Source organism: Protomyctophum bolini (assembly GCF_963924005.1).
Source record: "Protomyctophum bolini genome assembly, chromosome: 21".
Lineage (NCBI taxonomy): Eukaryota > Metazoa > Chordata > Actinopteri > Myctophiformes > Myctophidae > Protomyctophum > Protomyctophum bolini.
The window spans coordinates 24658124-24677372 of record NC_137882.1 but is presented as its reverse complement, the minus strand read 5'-3'; the positions used below and the strand labels follow the sequence as shown (position 1 = coordinate 24677372).

General features: G+C 44.9%; 1 protein-coding gene across 1 annotated transcript; it reads left to right on the top strand.

Annotated features, from left to right (window-relative positions):
- Window positions 1-1203: 1203 nt before the first annotated feature.
- On the top strand, window positions 1204-18502 carry slc22a17 (solute carrier family 22 member 17). Its single transcript, XM_080793934.1, has 10 exons — window positions 1204-1762; window positions 3536-4082; window positions 8044-8147; window positions 9979-10133; window positions 10921-11086; window positions 11923-12047; window positions 12290-12395; window positions 13154-13377; window positions 17182-17293; window positions 17926-18502. The coding sequence occupies exons 2-10, from the start codon at window positions 3609-3611 to the stop codon at window positions 18200-18202; spliced, it is 1743 nt and encodes a 580-aa protein (XP_080650060.1). The 5' UTR covers window positions 1204-1762; window positions 3536-3608; the 3' UTR covers window positions 18203-18502.
- Window positions 18503-19249: the final 747 nt, after the last annotated feature.

Here is a 19249-nt window from a genome sequence, read left to right as displayed (position 1 = left end):
GAAACATTATGAGCTACTTTCTGTCAACAAATGCCCTGCATTTGATTGTGTCAGAGTTTGGAAGTGCTTGTTTTCCATAAAACAACATTGTTCTGCCTCCTGCATTATGTGACATTTAGAAACAGGTGTTACGCAGGGCGGTTGAGTGATTTCCAACGAGCGCTTCCAAACTCCAACACTCCATGCTGCTCAATGTTTTGCCACTCAGTCTAGATGAGGGGGGCGTGTCCTAATGGGAAAATCATGCCTGTACAAAGTGTACATACTCTCTATTGTAGAGGAGGGGTGTGTAGTGTACTCTGTTGTCTGTCTGCATTTAAGAGCAATATTTGAATGGTCTTTTGCATATAATGAGTGAGAAATGTAACTTATATTATATTGTACAATATAATTTGAAAGTTAGGTCAAGTCGATTGTATTTCTAAAGCACATTTAAAAACAGTCAACAGCCGACCAAAGTGCTGTAGGCCTACGGAAAATATATATATACATTACACATTGCACAAAATATAAACACATTGCTCAAAACATCAAGTGGGAACGTATATCTGGGTTAATTGACTGTTAATTGATTTCATACCATGTGGTAGGGTTCACTCCCCCTTTAAGAGGGAGGCTGCAAGGGCAGTGATTCAGTTGGGCTCGGTGCAACCAACAAGCTGTAAAGCACCTAGGGGAGATCTGCCAGGGCCCTTGTCTAAGCCAGGGTAGAGTGGTAGACTGTTTAATAGTTTATTTAATCTAAAATGCCTAGGTCGTCTTATTTTTATTTGTTACATAAGGTCTTTGCTGTAAATAATGCTACTGCACTTAAATGTTGGTGGAAGCCGTTTGGGTCATTTCTGGACATGTCCAATTTTGGAACCTTGGTCCTTGAAATTAAAAATGTTTGAAAACCACTGCCCTCTTGACTTTCAGTCTTGAGTCAGAAGAGACTGGGTCGATGCTTTATGGCGCCACCATGTGACAGAGAGCCCCAGGTGCAGTTAACGTCGCGTCACCAGGCTAAGGTGCAGCAGCAGTACAAAAAGGGGACGTCTCCTTATCCGAATTCAGACGATTTTCCACGAGCAGGATCGTCGGTTTTTATCCACCCCCTTACACCCCCCCACCCCCTCCCTCTGTGTCTCTCTCTCTCTCTCTCTCTCTCTCTCTCTCTCTCTCTCTCTCTCTCTCTCTCTCTCTCTCTCTCTCCCAGGCTTCTGCCAATGCAGCCTGCAGGTTTCCACCCAGCCGTCTTTGTTCCAAATGTGGCTCTAGCAAGCGACGAGTCGACGACGACGCGCCTTTCCCCTTTAAGATGATGTTATTATTTAATTATTTCGTGTAATGTCGGCAGACATAAACTTGAGACCAAAAGGCACCAACAGTCCGAGCATCCAGTCTTTTGTAGCCTAGGCTACGCGTCGGATCGCATCGCATCATCATCCCCAAAGTGGAATAAAAGGCTCCGTCTCCTGGCTGGCTGTGTCCTTGCTGTGTCTCAACGCACGGCATCACCGGTGTGGTGGCACAACAGAACACACCACTTCTCACAGTCAGGATATGTCCCTGGAATATTAAGAGACAGACACGGTCGACTGGAAAGGAGACGCATAGACAGACAGACAGACAGACAGACAGACACGGTGAAGGCAAATGCGGTGCATTTGCATTTGAATCTACGGTCATGTCTTGGTCCTCCTCCCTCCGCGATGTTTTGGACCTTTGAGGGTGACAACGAGAGATCCCATCATCACACATAGAGCGGTCTTTGACGGGGGTAAGTGACACTGACAACAACCAGCCACGACATCTCTCTCTCTCTCTCTCTCTCTCTCCTTTTCATGCACAGCAACATTGTGTCCTGTCCAAAATCCCCGATCGCCTGATGTGTGTCCGGGGCAGGTGGCGCACTGGCGCGCGTCTGTCAGAAAAGAATACGACACCAACCCATGCTTGTTATTATTGTTTATTCACGTCATCATCACTTTATTTGACAGTTGACACACACACACACACACACACACACACACACACACACACACACACACACACACACACACACACACACACACACACACACAGCTGTCATCTTATTACTTACAGTACACTAATATAACGAGGGCATTCAGTCTGTCAGTCTGTCTCAGACTCTCTCTATTCCCTCCACGCACTTTCTTTCCCCCTCGGTGTGAATTCTCTTACGTAACCCTGTGGAATTCCTTTTGCAGACTTCCTGGGCCTCTGCATGGAACACACACACACACACACACACACACACACACACACACACACACACACACACACACACACACACACACACACACTGGCTGCCATAGCAGCACAATAATGTGCACATATGGCCTGATACTAGTATAAAGCACAGTGTGTTAAACATGATGGGCCGCATGGCATGGGGTGTGTACTACTGTGTATAGGCTATAGTAGCCCTACACAACAAAGAGAAAGTCAGCCCATGAATCCTGGCGTTTTTGTTCTAGAAGTCCTATAGAGCTATTTGACACTGGTCTGTTTGTTATGGCACAAATATGTCATGACTGTCAAGGTGCTATTAAAGGCCATTTTGTATTATTCATATAATTGGTCCCGATCCTATGCTCATTGTAAGATATGGCACAGTTTCTGTCCACTCACTCTGTGTTTCATTGGTGGGTTGTGGTTGTGTTCACAAACCTGCCAACCAATGACATCATTGACAGGGAGAGATTCCAAGTTAATAGAAACTACAGCCTTTATCTTGCTGGTAAGTTAGAATGCTGAAATAGAACTCTTTAAGAAAAACAACAAAAGTTTAAAATGTTCTTGGTTTCTGAACTGTACAACCCAGCCCTCCTCTGAGACACAGACCAATACATAGAGAGAGAAATCCCGTCTTGCAAGGAGCATCAGTGAGTACTAATTAGATGAAGATGGGTTGGAAATGGGCGAAGAGGTCTTTTTTAATAACAATTCAGGTAGTATGTTCAGTCCCTGGAATCTGACTGCACAAGTTAAGTCATGGAATTGCATGGCAGATGATGGCATGCACTAGCCTCGTGTTGCGATGCTAATCTACCACTGCGCTGCAGGCAGATTAAGTCTCGCTGTGCCAGGCTAGGCACGCACACCAATTGCATGGCACACCTGCTGCTGTGAGTAATAATCTTAAATGTGATTACCTTTCACATATCTGAAATTCTGCAAACCACATGCCAAGCTGATAGAGTACTGTACTGCAGCCTACTGAACAAGATGACTGTCAAGTAATAAATTAATACACATGAACATGATCTGATATAAAAACCTGCTAAGCCAGAATGGTTCGGCTCTCGTGCTTATACCTGTACTGGGAAATGTTTGACTGAGTGCACGTGAGTGGTTATCATCAGGTATACACACATCATGAATCTTTCAGTGATTTAATTTAAGGCACTAAAGCATCTCAAGAAGTTTCATCTTCATTTAAAATGATATGAAGGCTGGAATGTAGTGTTTGAGTTGTAGTATTATCGGCTTAAAAAAACAATATATATATATATTTATTTTCTGTCAGAGTTCCACATCTCCCTCCCTCTGTGACCGGAGTGACCATCACTACCACTCCCAGCCCCGTGCACACCCTGACGATGACCTCACCGGACTCGCCCCCTCTGGTCTCCCCGTCCCCGTGCCCGGCACCCCCCCCGTCCCTCCCGTCCTCCCCGACCCCCTCCTCCCCGGCGCCCTCCTCTTCCTCGCTGCCCGCTCCGCCGTCGTTGCCTCCCACGGGGGAGGTGATGGTGTTGGCCCTGGGCAGGAAGAAGCAGAAGGTGCTCATCGCTCTGTCCATCCTGCCCAACCTCTTCCTGGCGTTCCTCCTGTCCTCGGACCCCCTCATCACGCTGTCCCCGCCCCACCACTGCCACCTGCCGGGCCCGACCCCGACCCCCCAGGTCCTGAACGCCTCGCTGCCCTGGGAGAAGGGGGAGAGGCCCGGGGACAGCTGGAGGTTGTCTCAGTGCAAGCAGTACGCCAACGGGAGCCAGTCCGCCGTGGTGGACTGTGAGGCCGGCTGGGACTACAATGTCACCGAAGGCCTGAAGAACAACATCGTCACTGAGGTAAGGTAACGGTCTGCAGACATGATGTTGAGCTTGAGCAGCATTATGTAGCAAACTAGCAAGCACTTCGTCTACATATGGATTATGCCTTTAAAACATTTAGGGCTGTATTTTGCGTGTCTTAAGTACCAGGTCTTATTCCCTAACTTGAGTAAACTAAAGACCTGGAGGCATGATCAATGCCATTTGGCTATTCTGAGTGGCCAAAGAGCATTGATCACGCCTCCAGGTCTTTAGTTTACTCAAGTTAGGGAATAAGACCTGGTACTTAAGACACGCAAAATACAGCCCTCTCTCTCTCTTCATTTTTCCTGTGAAGGGTTTTGCTAAGGATGTGTTTTGTTTTGTTTTCATTTATTTTATTCTTTTATTTTTGTACAGTTAAAAATAATTGGAAGCTGTTCTATTTCTGCCGTTGGTGATTGAGTAGTTCATTGGGATCTTTTGCTCCTCAAGGAAAGGTCAGCAGCAGAAGCCAAGGAGGGACAGGGAGTGTTATTAAGTCACTTTATGTTTGTTATTTTTTCAAAAATAGAGGGCACGCCTATAGTTAGATACAGTGGGACAAGTCATGTTGAATACAGGATGTAATGTTTTTGGTGATTCTTAATAGCCTATTAGTTGTGTTGAGAGACTCCTATTGTAAGCGGAGATTTTGAGACTAAAGGAATATTGTCAAGCCTCCAAGGTTTATTCAACTGATTCTAAAGTCCCAGTGACAATACACTGTACTATGTTCATATATCGTGATCTGTCGGGCAGAAAGCTTGTATCTCCGCATTTCATATTTTTAATGTTTCTTTCCTCATACATGAATGGCTTATGTTATATTTCGTTATATAACAGTGTCACTGAAGGTAGAAAAAAGCTTGTAGAATTTGTTTTGAAAGTTTTCACTTATAAATAGGGACACTAGATTGTAAGTGCTTGAGTCTGACGGTACTTAAATAGTATTAACAAGAGCTTGTGACTAAACAATAACTGTATTAGATCAATTTGGAACGTTTCCAGAAAAAGTAGGGCTTTGGATTTGTTCATGCTGCTGGTCTCAGACCTAATCCCACTAAACAAAGGGAGAGTGGAACTTTCCACAGGATGACATTTTAACAAAATGTATTGATAATTGTACTCCATATAAAAGTGGGCATTTTAGACTAACAGTGTAGACTTAGTATCCTGTACAGTACACCGTGTACAGTATCCTGTTTCTTCATTGATGAGGGTTCCCGAATCTCCGATTCCTCACTTCAGGAAGGGCCTGAATCTCTTCCCAACATGATCGTGTTGATTGATATGCCCCTTCCCCCCCCCCCTGTGCAGTGCAGAACAGTACGTCCATGTTTCCCCACAGGGTTCTCTGATGAACTGTGGTGACACCAGATCAGGAATGATACAGGCACAAAATTAGAAGCTCCCTGGCAGTAAAGCCTAATTTATAATCTGTAATATGACGTGTCACTTTTAGGGCTTAATAGAGACGTATAATGCATTAACATGCATGTAACACCGAAGATCACAGATTCCTTACGGCGCACTCTGACTGTCTGACACTAATGATTAGCTATGACTAATGGCTTCAGCAGGAGATTTGCCCACTCCACCCAGCCTAGTCAGAGTTTTGCCTCTGTGGGCTGAACGTGTGTGAATTCATTGCATACTGATGCCAGAACCACACCCAGTCCATGACTACATTTGGTCTCCACTAATCCTCCACCCCACTGTGGTTGAGTGAATATAAACACTTTTTAGGGAGGCTGTGCAGATGTATTTTGGTGTGTCTGCACAAAGTGCACATAGTCTGTCTCAGTTTCTTTCATCCCACAGTTTCCACTAAAAGTAAAATGAGACGGAGACACAAAGACGGAAATAGAGAAATGCCGCTCTTAGGAAGCTGAGAGAGACCTACAGACCGAAAGACTGACTGACCGACTGAACAGACAGAGACAAAGACACGGCGACAGACATACCCAGGCCCCGGCTCAGTTTTAGCTCAGCGAGTATTACTCAAGTCGTTGTGACAATCCAATCCTGTACTGCCCATTTGCTTGAGTCTGCAGTCTCCCAAGCAGCAAAGCAGGAAGTTAGCTGACCAGTGGCCTCTACCACTGATCAATAACAATGTGTCACTTAGCCAGAAGCGTACTTCTACATCTACTACATCTACAATGATCAACGAGCTAAGCATTAGACTTCCTCTACTGTATTTGTGAATCCATTTCATGACTGTATAGGATTGTCAGAGCAGTCGGCACACTGTATATTATTTAAAATTAAAAATGCCATGAAAATAATATTATTCCAAACGATCTTAAACACAAACTTTATATATTTTATAATAATATGTGAGTTTGCGTAGTTAAAGGTTCAAGTGTAAATGAGTGTACAGTTGAGTCGACAGACAGAATTTCAAGCTGTCCAAATGGTGCTCCAATAGGCCTTATGGTGCTTATTGTTCTCATAATACCAGCGCTCACGTAGTATCCTGGAACGATTAAAGCTTTATTTTGTTTCCCTCCAGCAGCAAACAACAATAAGGACGTTTCGGGCCCGAGAGCCTTCTTCAGCTTATTGTACTCGCTCACAAAACCAGTCTGGGTAGTTTATGAACTTGTTTGGATGCTTTTCTTTGCTCCACTATTGTCACACACACACCACCCGTATGGCCTGTATGGGTAACTGTGCTGTCCATTTGCCAGACTACTAGCTCAGAACACGCGTTGCGCGTTGCGAGTGTGTGTGATGTGTTTGACAGGCTTTCATGTGTCTATATATGCATGGGCACCAATTACATGAGGCATTGTTCCCATCGGCCCCCAGTCTGTACTCAGAAAGGGCACTTGAGTCCTCCCTGCATCATTAAAATCACTTTGCTTTCAGCGGTCATCAGCGTGTTAGCAGAGCTCAGCTGTTGATGCAAATCAGTGGCTTGGCTTAATTTGATAAAAAAAAAGCCCTCTTATCTGAGAGCAAATGCAGAATTTCTCTTCAGATGAGAAAATAAATATTTCCCCTGTACTGTAGCTATACTCTGTTGTGTACAGTACCTGTCATTATCTTCTTTCATAAGATGGCCATACAATCACTGATATAATTAATACTATGACATCACTATATGATTATGTAAAACATGTCTTTAACAAGATGAGCCACCAGAGTGCCCCTGAAAACTGATTCTCTCAAGCCACACCTAAGACCATCTCTGGACGAACCACATTTGAGTGTACCGTATTTCATTTTGGGTTTTGAGGGGCTGCTGGCTTTGCTGACCGTGTTTTGAGATACAAGGACTGGCTGTAGGTTTCAACTTAAACCCGAGCCTCACATATATTTTGAGGCTGCCTGCAGGTGTTCTTATTATATAAACACTGAATAAATGCATTCATGGAAACCATGGAGTCATGCAAGCTGCCAAAGCAACTAAACCCCAGAAGCACACAGTTCAGTTGCACAGTTCACTGCGGACTGCTACCCAACAAACTCCTCCTCCTCATTTTCACTGGTCAACTTAATCATGCATGATTCATCCATGTGTACAGCTATCCATTTGTGTCTTTTACAGTTCCTCTGTGTCACTATTCCTCACTCCCGCCCTCCACCCTTCTGTTCCTGACGGACATCGGCTGACTGATGTTCTAACAAGAAATGTATCCTATTGGATTGCATTATACCAAGTAGTTCCCCAACTTTTTCATGTCGAGGACCCCTGAAATTGACACAAATTAATTAGCCCTGCGGACCCCCCATTTGAAGAGACATGCCAGGGACCCCCATAAGAGAAGATTTTCACGGCTCTAGCAGTGATTCTCAACCCGTTTAATTTCAAGTACTCCCACTTTGACATGCAGCATTAGTCTACAGACCTACATTTAATGACATTTCTATCTCTGGGACCCCAATTTATATTGCACAATCAATGTTAATTGTCAAAAAAGTAATAATCTATTCCTCTCCTTCTGTGCAGTGGGACCTGGTGTGTGGTCAGTACTGGTTGGTCCCTGTGGAGGAAGTCTGTTTCATCCTTGGGGTCCTCACTGGCTGTCTGGGTCTTGGTTTCACTGCCGACAGGTAACTGTAACACACATGCACACATACTGTACGCACACAGTACACGCAAAGGCGCGTTTTTCCCATGGGATACTTGAGTAAATTGTGGTGGAGAGGATCAGCTGGGTACGAAACGTGGCCATTAGTGGTGGGAAGGTCTCTGTATATGCAACACAAGAAGCTTAACGCTGTTGTTTGTCAGTTTGGGTACACGTATTTGTGGTTGGTTGTGGAAAACGCAGAGGTGAGGTGAAAGAGACGGGAAGCAAGAGAACGTACCAACACAACTGCAGTTTGTATATGAACATGTGTATCATGTAACATGTGTATCATGTAACATGTGCATCTATCCTATGTATTTTTTACGTGGGACAGCACATTTCATGTATAACACGTGCTCAATATGACATCTTGACAGCGCACATTGACAAAATATGAAATTGGATTACATCAATTAATATGAATGACAAGAGTGCTATTTTTAAATTCTTTAGAAACCTACATTTGTGTATTATGTGAAACTTGCATTAGCAATCAGACTTCCGAGTGCTGACAAGCTCATCAGATGGGGGTTCTTTTCAATAAACGGTGTGTAAATGATTACTCTCACTTTGGGCCATTTGTCAATCAACGTAAAAAAAGAAATAAACATGGCCTGGGCCGTGGCTCAGCGGTCCAGGCACCTTGGCTCGTAATCCAGTCTGGCAGTGTGCCGCGGGTTCGACTCCCGATCCCGACGGCCTTTACTGCATGTCATCCCCCCCATCGCTCTCCCCATTTCCTGTCAGCCTACTGTCTGTCCCTCCATAAAAAATATAAAATAAAGGTGAAAGCCACAAAATAAAATAATGAGAAATATGAGCGCATGAAATTCGCTTACCATCTCCCGGATCCAATAGCCAGAGGGGATGGTCAGGTGAACATGTTCCACTGACAGTGAACGGAGATGCTGTGGATTTATTGGTCATTGATTGGTTCAGGGTGACGTCACACATGGTTGTGATGCTGAACGTTGTTTGGTGTCAAGTCGCTGTGTCAATATGAAAACAAATATTGAAAATAATAATAAAAACCTATTCATAGAAATCCTTTGTACTCCCTGTCCACTAAACTCCTGTCTTCATCCTGAAGGATCAACACAAGGCAGCAAGTTAGTTTGCATCGAGCTGCTCTAATGAAATGACTATCAAGTTCCGCCATTGTCTTGTTCTCTAACTTAACTCGGTGTACAACACACACACACACACACACACACACACACACACACACACACACACACACGACATATGTCACAATGAACAACACAAACGCATACACACGTATCAGAAACTGTATAGCTTGAATTCCTCAGATTAAGTCAGTCATAGATTTATTGTGGCTGCCAGTGTTGTTTCTTCTAATCAATAGCTGGTGGACCACACTGCCTAGCCTAGAGGAACTTCTACCGCCCCGGCAATAATTTTATTGGTGTTGCTTTCAAGAGCTTTATAGTGTCAAATAGGCTTTATCAGATGACATAACTATTGCAAGGACAAATGTGGCGTACAAAGCCAGTAAATAATGTACTAGCGTATGCAAGACTATGGCATCCTGTTTACCTTTGCGTGGACAGTTGTTGCGAGGGCTAACTCCATGCGCAGCATGCGTAACCGGGCTCACAATCTTCTCTCTATACATTGACATACAGTACTTGCTTTTGACATAGAACTGATTTTGTTAAAGGTCTTGTTGGAAATGTGTCTATCCATTAGTATATTATTAACATATACTAATGAAAGTCTAAGTACTATAGTATTGAATTCTATTTGACATGAATCTAATGTGTGACTTTTTCTGTTCTCCTCTCCGTTAGGCTCGGTCGGTCCAAGGCCCTGCTCATCTCCCTGACTCTGTCTGTGGTGTTTGGGGTGCTGGTTTGCGTCTCTCCTAAGCCCTCCGTCTTCATTGCAATGCGCTTCTGCCTGGCTGCTGCGAGTGCTGGAGCCTACCTCTCTCTGTATATCATGCGTGAGTAACTTTGAATCAACCAAGTTTTGTGGAGTAGTTGTAATGGATGTGATAAAAAACAAAGAGGTGTAATTGCGACAGAATGATTCTACTTGAAGTGATTTTAACTCAAAAACCCTCAGAGGGACTGAAATGGATCAAGGCGGATTATCTTTGCACTCACTTCTCAAACACATGATGCTGTGCCTGCCAAACGAGAGTGAAGAGAATTAACACAAGGTTATTGAGTCCTGAAACCAGGTCCTGAAACCAAGCTGCCACCATGGCTTGAGGACTCTTAGCATCTGGCAGGTGGCTATAGTTCTAAATTAAAGGAACATTTAAACAGTACCATTTCTTTTACTGAAGAGCCTCACTTGGTGTAACGTGTAACTGACACACAAGGGAGATGCTCTCTCTAGGTCGTCCTCAGACGAGCCCTCCATCGTCGTTTCCAGTCATCCCGATTCTCCATACATCCGGCCAGTTCGTTTGTACTTTGCACTCTTGCATCGCTCTTGAGTACATCCACGTATGTTAGCGTGGGGCGTCCTCGTGATCGATGCCCGTGTGTTGGTTCCCAGAGCACCAGTTTGCTGGCTGGCAGTTTTTGATGCCTTTGGCAGTGTCCTGCTAGTCTCATTCTCCTGGCTGCTATTTTCTGGCTCCCCCTTGGTAATCCCTCATACAGATTCTTGTTAGTGACATGTACAGTCATGCTGATGTTAAGTACTGCATGCAGCATACTCTGCCGCACTGACATTGAGTGTGCTTGTGCGTTACCGCTCTGTGTGTGTGTGACCGTTAGGTCTGGAGCTGTGTGACCCGTCTCTGAGGATGTTGGTGACCATGCTGTCTGGTCTGGTGACCGTGGCGGGGGAGCTGCTGCTGTTGCCCGTGGCTCTTGGCTGCCAGTCCTGGAGGGGCGTGCTGGGCACCGGGGCCGCCCCACTCACACTCTTCCTCACCTACAGGTAGGAAACTGTCTGGTGTGTGTGTGTGTGTTGTGACTTGTACAAAACGTGTATCGGGATGTGTGTGTTTGTGTTTGTGTGCGTGTGTGTGCGTGTGTGCGTCTGTCTGTAGTACACAGACAAACGGGAGAGGACAGGAGAATGCAGGAAGTTGATGATCATTTGATTAAATGCAAACTGACTTGCTGAGAGCTTTGTTGGATCGTATCGATTGCAATCCCCCCCCCCCCGTCACAGCCAGCCATAGCTTGTGTCTGAATGCATTAAAGGCTACTTTGTTTAAGGTCCGCTGTTCATGCAAGACCTGTTTCAAGATTACTAAATTAAAGAAATTAAAGAAAAAGAGGTTGCGCATCAGCAATGTTTTTCAGTGGAGTGCCAACCCAAATCCAGTATACATAAAAAAATAGGAATTTAAGAAATTCAAAATATTCGGCTATGCAGCCTTCATCAGATGATTCCACAATAAAGAAATGGAAATGTGAGTACTTTGTCCACCGCTTGTTTAATTTTTCGATGTGTTACCTTTTTGGAATTTTAAAATTTCCTATTTTTTGCTGTTCCAAGATTAGTTAACAAATCAACTACAAATTAAAATGTTGTAGTGGCTTTAATTGAGAGATCTCATGAGTTCAATAAGATTGGATTTACAAAGAAAGAAACCCTGATGTTTACACATCCCGTCCCCATGAATGTGTTGTTGGAAAAGGTGGAAAAGTGTAATCCAAATCTGGGATTCTTTCCCCTCCCCTAATATAATACAGTTCAACTAATGTAAAGTCTCCCAGACACAGAGCAGTGATCCGTGCCTGTGTTTTGTGGTTCCCTTCCTGCAGTATTCCAGGGGTGTTTCCAGAGTCTCCACGTTGGCTCCTGCTGACTGAGAGATCTGTGGACATGAACTCCTTCAGCGAGAGAAGGAATTCCAGCAGAGACATACGGGATGATGAAAGCTTCACTGGTATGTATTGGGGTGCGTGTGTGTGTGTGTGTGTGTGTGTGTGTGTGTGTGTGTGTGTGTGTGTGTGGTGTCTTTGCTCTTATTTTACGAAAATTTTCCTTTGATAATGTCTATTACTTTATCACTATAGTTATGAAAGGTTATTATTGCCAGCCTTTTCCGAAGCCAATAAATAACCTGAAACAAATCTGGCAAAACCTTGTTTGAGGGTTTACATTTGTCCTGTTTTCCTTACCCTGCAGAGCTGGATTCAGAGCCGGCCTCGTCCTCCTGTCCACACCTGTCCTACCCCGAGCTCTTTCATAGCAGGAACATCTGGAAGAACATTTGCGTGCTTGGCTTCACCTCGTAAGTCACCACCACACCAGGAGCATCTGACATTTATGCTGCAACACTCGCCCCTCTGCCCTCCAGTCACACTTCCTGCACAGATACGGAACCTACTGCAGTTTCGCCAGTGTCCTGTTTTGAGGCCGCAGATCAAATATGCACACTTGACACTGCACCACCATAGATCTGCAGCAATATACATGCCAAAGGTCGATCGGAAGAATGGTTCGCAAGATATGCATGCCCATTTGGAGCATGCATCCGATCGACTTCACACACGTGCACTTCTTTGGTCCCTCAGTAATACACCCGTCGTGTGTGTGTGTGTGTGTGTGTGTGTGTGTGTGTGTGTGTGTGTGTGTGTGTGTGTGTGTGTGTGTGCGCGCGTGCACAGACAAGCACATGCATACATTATTCCTGGAGGATACTATGGATATACAGTATACTGTAGATATTATTGCTGTCAGGCAGAATACTCTTATCACTATATTTAGACTTTTTACGTTTTGTAAATTAATATCCCCCTTCGTTGAAAGCAGTTAAGTCTGTCTGTGGTAATATAAATATTTAACCAAGGAAAGGTATTTACAAGAGCTTGTGACTAAATAATAACGATATTGGATCCATAATTGGAACACAGGTTATTTTTTCCCATTTCCTTAAAATGAACGGTTTTGGACATACAAGGTTTCCGCCCCGACAGCGATGATGACATGTTGGACGTGCACAACAAGCCCTTCCCATTTCATTTCCTTTACTCTCTCTCTCTCCCTCAGGTTCATCTCCCATGGCATCAGCCACTGCTACAGCTCGTTCCGCGGCGACGTCAGAGGCAAAGCGCCCGGCTTCTATTGGACGTACCTGCTGTCGGTGTGCGCGGGGGGCGTGGCCTGGTTGCTGCTGTGGGTGACGGTGGACCGGTGCGGTCGCCGCGGCATCCTGCTGCTCGGCATGACGATGACGGGCCTGGCGTCACTGATCCTCCTGGGGCTGATGGAGTGTAGGTCGAAAAGATGCAGACAGTTTTCTGAAAAAGCTATGTTTCTGTCAGTCGTTCTTCGATTTTTCAAAAATAGCAGACCTACAAGCTCGTAGCGCGCCACTCGGTGGCACGCTATGAGCTTGTAGATCTGCCATTTTTCAATAGCTAAAGCATAACATAATGCTATACCACCAAAATGGGTTAAAGGCTACTTTGCTCCGGCAATTTGCGCCGACTAGACTAGGACAATGGTTTTTTTCAAACTGTTTCACTGTTTCAAGGACCCCAAATTGACACTCATTAGCCCGCGGACCCCCATTAGAAAATGTATGCTAAGCACCCCCATAAGAGAAGATTTTTACGGCTCTAGCAGTGATTTTCAACCATTTTCATTTCAAGGACTCCAGGTTTGACCTGAAGTAGGCTCCCCATTTAATGGCATTTCTATCTCTGGGACCCCAATATATATTCTAAAATCAAAGTTAATTGAACTTTGAGAATGTACAAATTATCATTTAGCTGGGGATCCCCTGAAACTCTCTCAAGGACCCCTGGTGGTCCCCGGACCCCACTTTGGGAACCACTGGACTAGGATATATATGGTAACAAGAACACTCGGCGGATTTACCCTTTTTGCCGACTTCTCAAGACAAGTCGGCAAACCGTGGAGAATATTCGGCAGAATGTGAAGAAGATTCGCCGCGCGACGACTCTTCTTCAGATTCTGCCGAGATTTCTTCCCCTTTCGCCGACTCTTCGTCACTTTCCGGTCCGAGTTCTGTCTGAGAACAGACCCGAGTTCTCCAGTATTCATATATATAGGTGGTCAGATCGCCTCAAATGAACCCCTCATGTGGAAGCCTGGTGGCTTTGACAACAGATGGTGGATGATGACTGATGAGGCTAGTTCACTCATAAGTGTCTGTCTGTCTGTCTGTGTGTATGTTGGAATTCGGTATCATGGAGGTTAACTTTAACTCCAGGGTCCTGTAAAGACAAAGAGACACAGAATAACATTGTTGACCTCACAAAGATTACTCAACTACTTGTTTGTTTGGTCTACGATTTTTACCATTAATGCTCACTCTAACAGAATATTCTGCAAACTGAGTTTGTTTTGACATGAAGCTGATAATAGCTTTGATTTACCGTAGGTGTTCAGAATGAGCAAAACTAGATCTGAAACACTGCAATTATACTGACTTTTGAAAAACTCAGAATTAGGTAACACTTTACTGCTCCTACTATGATTAGGCCTATATAACAGTCTGTATTCAAAAGTATGTTTAAATTAATTATCTGCATTAGGCTACACACTGTAGTACACAGTGTGTAATGGACACAAACACAAACTAATGGACACAAACACAAACTAAAACAAACGCACATCTATTTGAAATGTATTTGTATGCCAAGATTACTCAAATAATTAAGTAATCGTTCAAGAAGGTATGTAATTTATTCAATAATACATCTGAGAATGAACCAAAACCAAAATAGCGCTTTTATATTGGCAGTACATTTCTTAAACTTATAGCATTGGAGAAATGAGTGTCAGTCTTACGAGACAGTCAGACAGAGGCCATAAAATCGTGTTCTTGAGACTGAGACCCATTACTGAGTACTACAGCCTTACTTGAAGTCTCAAGAACACCATTTTAAGGCCTCTGTCTAACTATGTCGTAATATGCCAAACATTCAGCATAAATATATGAACATTTGGCAAAGAATGCGCCTATTGTTGCTATTAATTAATGGTTTTGTACTTGAACACATTCACCGTACTGGCTTTATGCTCTCAGTATATGACACTGTTGAGTAATTCAGCTACATTAATGTAATGACAAATGGTTTTCAAATCTCTGTGATTTAACAGTGGATTATATAGTATAAACTGTATTCATGTTAAATGCCTTTAATCATTAAACCCTACAGTAGACTGTATCCGGGGCCTGTACTCGGACCCCTCCTTTCCCCCCCGCTACACCGAATCTCTTTGCCCCAAATAGCCTGTAGATCGGCAATTATTTCCAAATGTTTGCCTGTTCTGAGTAGCAGGCCCATGGGACACTAGAGCTCATGTGGCTAAGAAAATGGGTGTGAATTCTGTCGACGGAAACACATGATTCCCTTTGGGTTCCTTTTGTTCTTTCTTCAAACACGTTGTTGAAACCGGTATTGGCATAATCTAGTCCAGCCTTTATTTACTGCTGGGGTGGATGCGCTAAACATAAGCGCTCCTTTTTCACAGCAGCCTATTCACACACTTAAAAGGTAGGGTTAAGTAATACGTTTTGGTGAAAACCAAAAAATAATAATGTTAAAGCGCTACATTCTGATAGTAATCATTGCTATGGACTGGGTACGCGCATGCATAAAGTGAATGGCAAAGTGAGTTTAATGTAGTCTAATGCAATCACATAGAACCTTTCTGTTTTGGAAGTAAGTCAAGGCCAGAAAGTAGTTTTTTGCCTCTCAGTAGGTGTTCCTGCACTTCCTGCATAACTTCCGGGTATGACGATGATGTCACGTGCATACCCTCTATCGAGTGTTTGTTCTGTAACAGTCAGGGGTCTCCCTGTCTCCACAGCTCTTAAATCAACAGAAAATACATTTTCAGGTGTGTTGCAAATTGTCAGCCAATAAGGAGAGAGAACCCATTTATCAGCTTAAATTTGATAGTGGTTACAGTTCCAACTTTGTTCCAAATTTGTCTGCTCATTTAAATTTGTTATCACTTCCAATTTAATGAGTGGTCGTTCTCCCACCCCGCCAGAAAAGGGCAAGCTTCTGCCAATAAGCAACCTTTTAGTCTACCTCTACCCTGAAGCCCTGTTGTTGCCTGTGTCTCAGAGTCCCTCTTGTGGCTGAAACGGGGTATGACACCCCACTTTATATAGGGCACTGCAGACTGCAGTGGCAGTCAAAGTCAAAGCCGTGCCAGGTAGTAAACTTTAATCCATAACCAAAGACTGTTGTGTTGGCATTAAAGGTGGCCTTACACTAGCCTATTTTTTTTAATCTGAAATCTAATAGCACCACACACTACAGGATAATCGGGCCCGATTATTTTATGCAGCACACACTACACGGTTTTACAACTCGGGCGCAGTGCACCCAAGGATTCTCGGCCCTGAGGGAGAGGAGAGGAGAGGGGAGGGGAGGGGAGGGGAGGAGGAGAAGAGGAGAGGGGACGAAGAGAGGGGTGTTGCAACTTGCAGGGGCAGAGCGGGGCAGAGCAAATATCAAACATTCTTGAATTTATAGAATCACACTAGACTATAATTTATGCCCGATTATCAGCTAGTGTAAGGCCACCTTTACTGTAGGCAGTGGTAAGATGCTGCTGTATGAACTGTAGTCATTATTTTACCTTGTTTATAAATTATTACTAAGGTGATCATGATGACATGAAAAAAAGTACACACAAATACATACACTGTCAATGTGTCATATGGGAATTTACGAGGGTAAACACTGTCATACTACGGAGTTTCAATAAGGCTTATTGAAACCAGCTCAGTGGCCTTGTGGTTAGAGTGTCTGCCCTGAAACTGGGAGGTCGAGGTTCCATCCTTGGCCGGGTCATACCAAAGACCGTAAAAATGGGACCCGTTGCCTCCCTGCTCGGCACTCGGCATCAATTGGATGTTGGATTAGGGGTTAGATCAACTACAAATGATTCCCGAGCGCAGCACGGCTGCGGCTCACCGCTCCAAGAGATGGGTCAAATACGGGGAACAAATCTCGCATGTGACAAATAGTAGGACTTTAACCTTAACCATTTAACCTTTTACTGTGCTGCCTTCCTCCCCTCTCCAGATCTAAGCGAAGCAGCCATCACAGTGTTCTCCGTCATGGGCCTTTTCTCCTCGCAGGCTACCGCCTCCCTCTGCATCCTCTTCACCGCTGAGATCATGCCCACCATTGTCAGGTAACATGACATCTGTACTGGTACGGTGGGGTTAACAATTTATGTTTAGAAAAAGGAAGCGCAACTTTACCAAAAGGAATCGGAACAATATGGAAAATGCAGGACATTGTGGAGAGGAATCCATCAATCTTCATTGGTAATGTAATGTCTTATGTGTCTGGAAGGCAGGAGCATTATCATCGTTCCTCATTTCCATTCAGGAAAATGTCCATTTCCACTAAGGAGCAACTTATAGATGAGCATATTTACGTGACACATTTACGTGGCTGCATAGATGAAATGGAAGTGGGTGGGAGGCGGACACCTTGAACCGTTTCAGCGCTTCTGTTATGTAATGTTACACAATGAGTCATCATTCTGTCATATCCCATTTTGGGCGGGAACCCCTTTTGGTGTAGCTATTGAAAAATAGCAGATCTACAAGCTCATAGCGCGCCACCGAGTGGTGCACTACGAGCTTGTAGGTCTGCTATTTTTGAAAAGTCGAAAGAACCACTGACATAGAAACAACTTTTTCAGAAAACTGTCAGGATGTAGAAGACATTTTTAGAATCTGATCTCGGGTCAAAATGGGATATAGAAGTACAGTACATGTCCTATAGAAACCGATGTGAACGCCTCCGTCTTTCCAGGGGCAGCGGCGTCGGGGTGGTGCTGGCCCTGGGGTGTGTCGGGCGCCTCAGCTCTCCCATCATGGACCTGAGGAACCACTATGGCTACTTCCTGCACCACGTGGTCTACTCGTCCCTGGCCCTGCTGGCCGTCCTCTCCATCCTGCTGCTCCCAGAGAGCAAGAGGAAGCCGCTGCCCCAGACGCTGGCCGACGGGGAGCAGTACCGCCGCCCGCCGCTGGGCCGGCGGAGGCGGGACCACGTGCCGCTGCTGGCCACGCCCAACCCAGAGACCTAAAGGACCCGGCCGGCGACCTAAAGAAAAAAGGGCTGCGGTCACTGCGTCATTATGATGTCACTCCCCTAACCTTGTGGAACCTGCCACCGCACAGCCAGCAGCACTATTCATGTCCATGCAGCCCGAGATTCAGAAACACAGAGTGATGGAGAGACGAAGCAGACCTAAAGAAAGGTGGGCAGAGAGAGAGAGAGAGAGGGGGGGGGGGGAGGAGAAACCATCGGCTCTGTGACTGGTTGTGTAGATGGAGACAAAAGAACCAAGGTGACAACACACAGCTTTTCATCATCTTCCAGTAACTCCTAACGCACCAGGGTTGCTTGATTGTCCACCATTTGACATCATAGGTTTCCATTCTGTCGTTCAAACGTGCACTTTACAAGTGCAGTGACATTTTGTCGCATCGTCTCATCAGGATCAGGTGGCGGATGCCCCCCCCCCCCACACACACACACACTTACGGCGGGGCTCCACCGGGCACGTTGCGTCTCTGTCGCGTGCGTCAAAAAACGAACGAATTTTAATGCAGTCACGCAACGCAACGCGGGCAGTGGAGCCACCCTTCATTGATTAAAAAGGGATCATTCCCTGACGGTGACGGAGATGCGACGCTGACGCGCCCGGTGGAGCCCCGGTGTTAGAGACATGCAAAACACCAGCATTGCTGCACCCTGTCCTGCTGGCTCCAGTCTATCCGTCTGATAGACACCAGCTGCTTACTACACAGCAGAGCAGACCAACCATGGGTTAAATATGAAGATTAACAAATACCTAGTGATTTTTCTTTTGCTCGTTTGAAGTGCTTGGAGGCTTGTGCTCGATTAATTGATTGCGAGAAAGTTTCTAGAATGAAAGCACAGCAAGCATGGGAAAATAAGCTTAGCTCACACGGTGTGGTAAACCCCAACCCTCTGGTAGTCCAAGAGATTTAAAGCAAACACTAGAGTTATTTTCAAGTAGTATTTGATCCATGTCTGCTCCATACGTCCTCTGTTAAAACAGGACACATGATGTGACGGATACCTCTAGAAGAAGACATGCACAGAG

Coding starts and splice junctions, on each gene's coding strand:
- slc22a17 (XM_080793934.1), top strand. CDS start 3,609: ATGACCTCACCGGACTCGCCCCCTCTGGTCTCCCCGTCCCCGTGCCCG. Junction 11,087..11,922: donor ACACTCTTCCTCACCTACAG/GTAGGAAACTGT, acceptor CCCTTCCTGCAG/TATTCCAGGGGTGTTTCCAG. Junction 12,048..12,289: donor GGATGATGAAAGCTTCACTG/GTATGTATTGGG, acceptor CTTACCCTGCAG/AGCTGGATTCAGAGCCGGCC.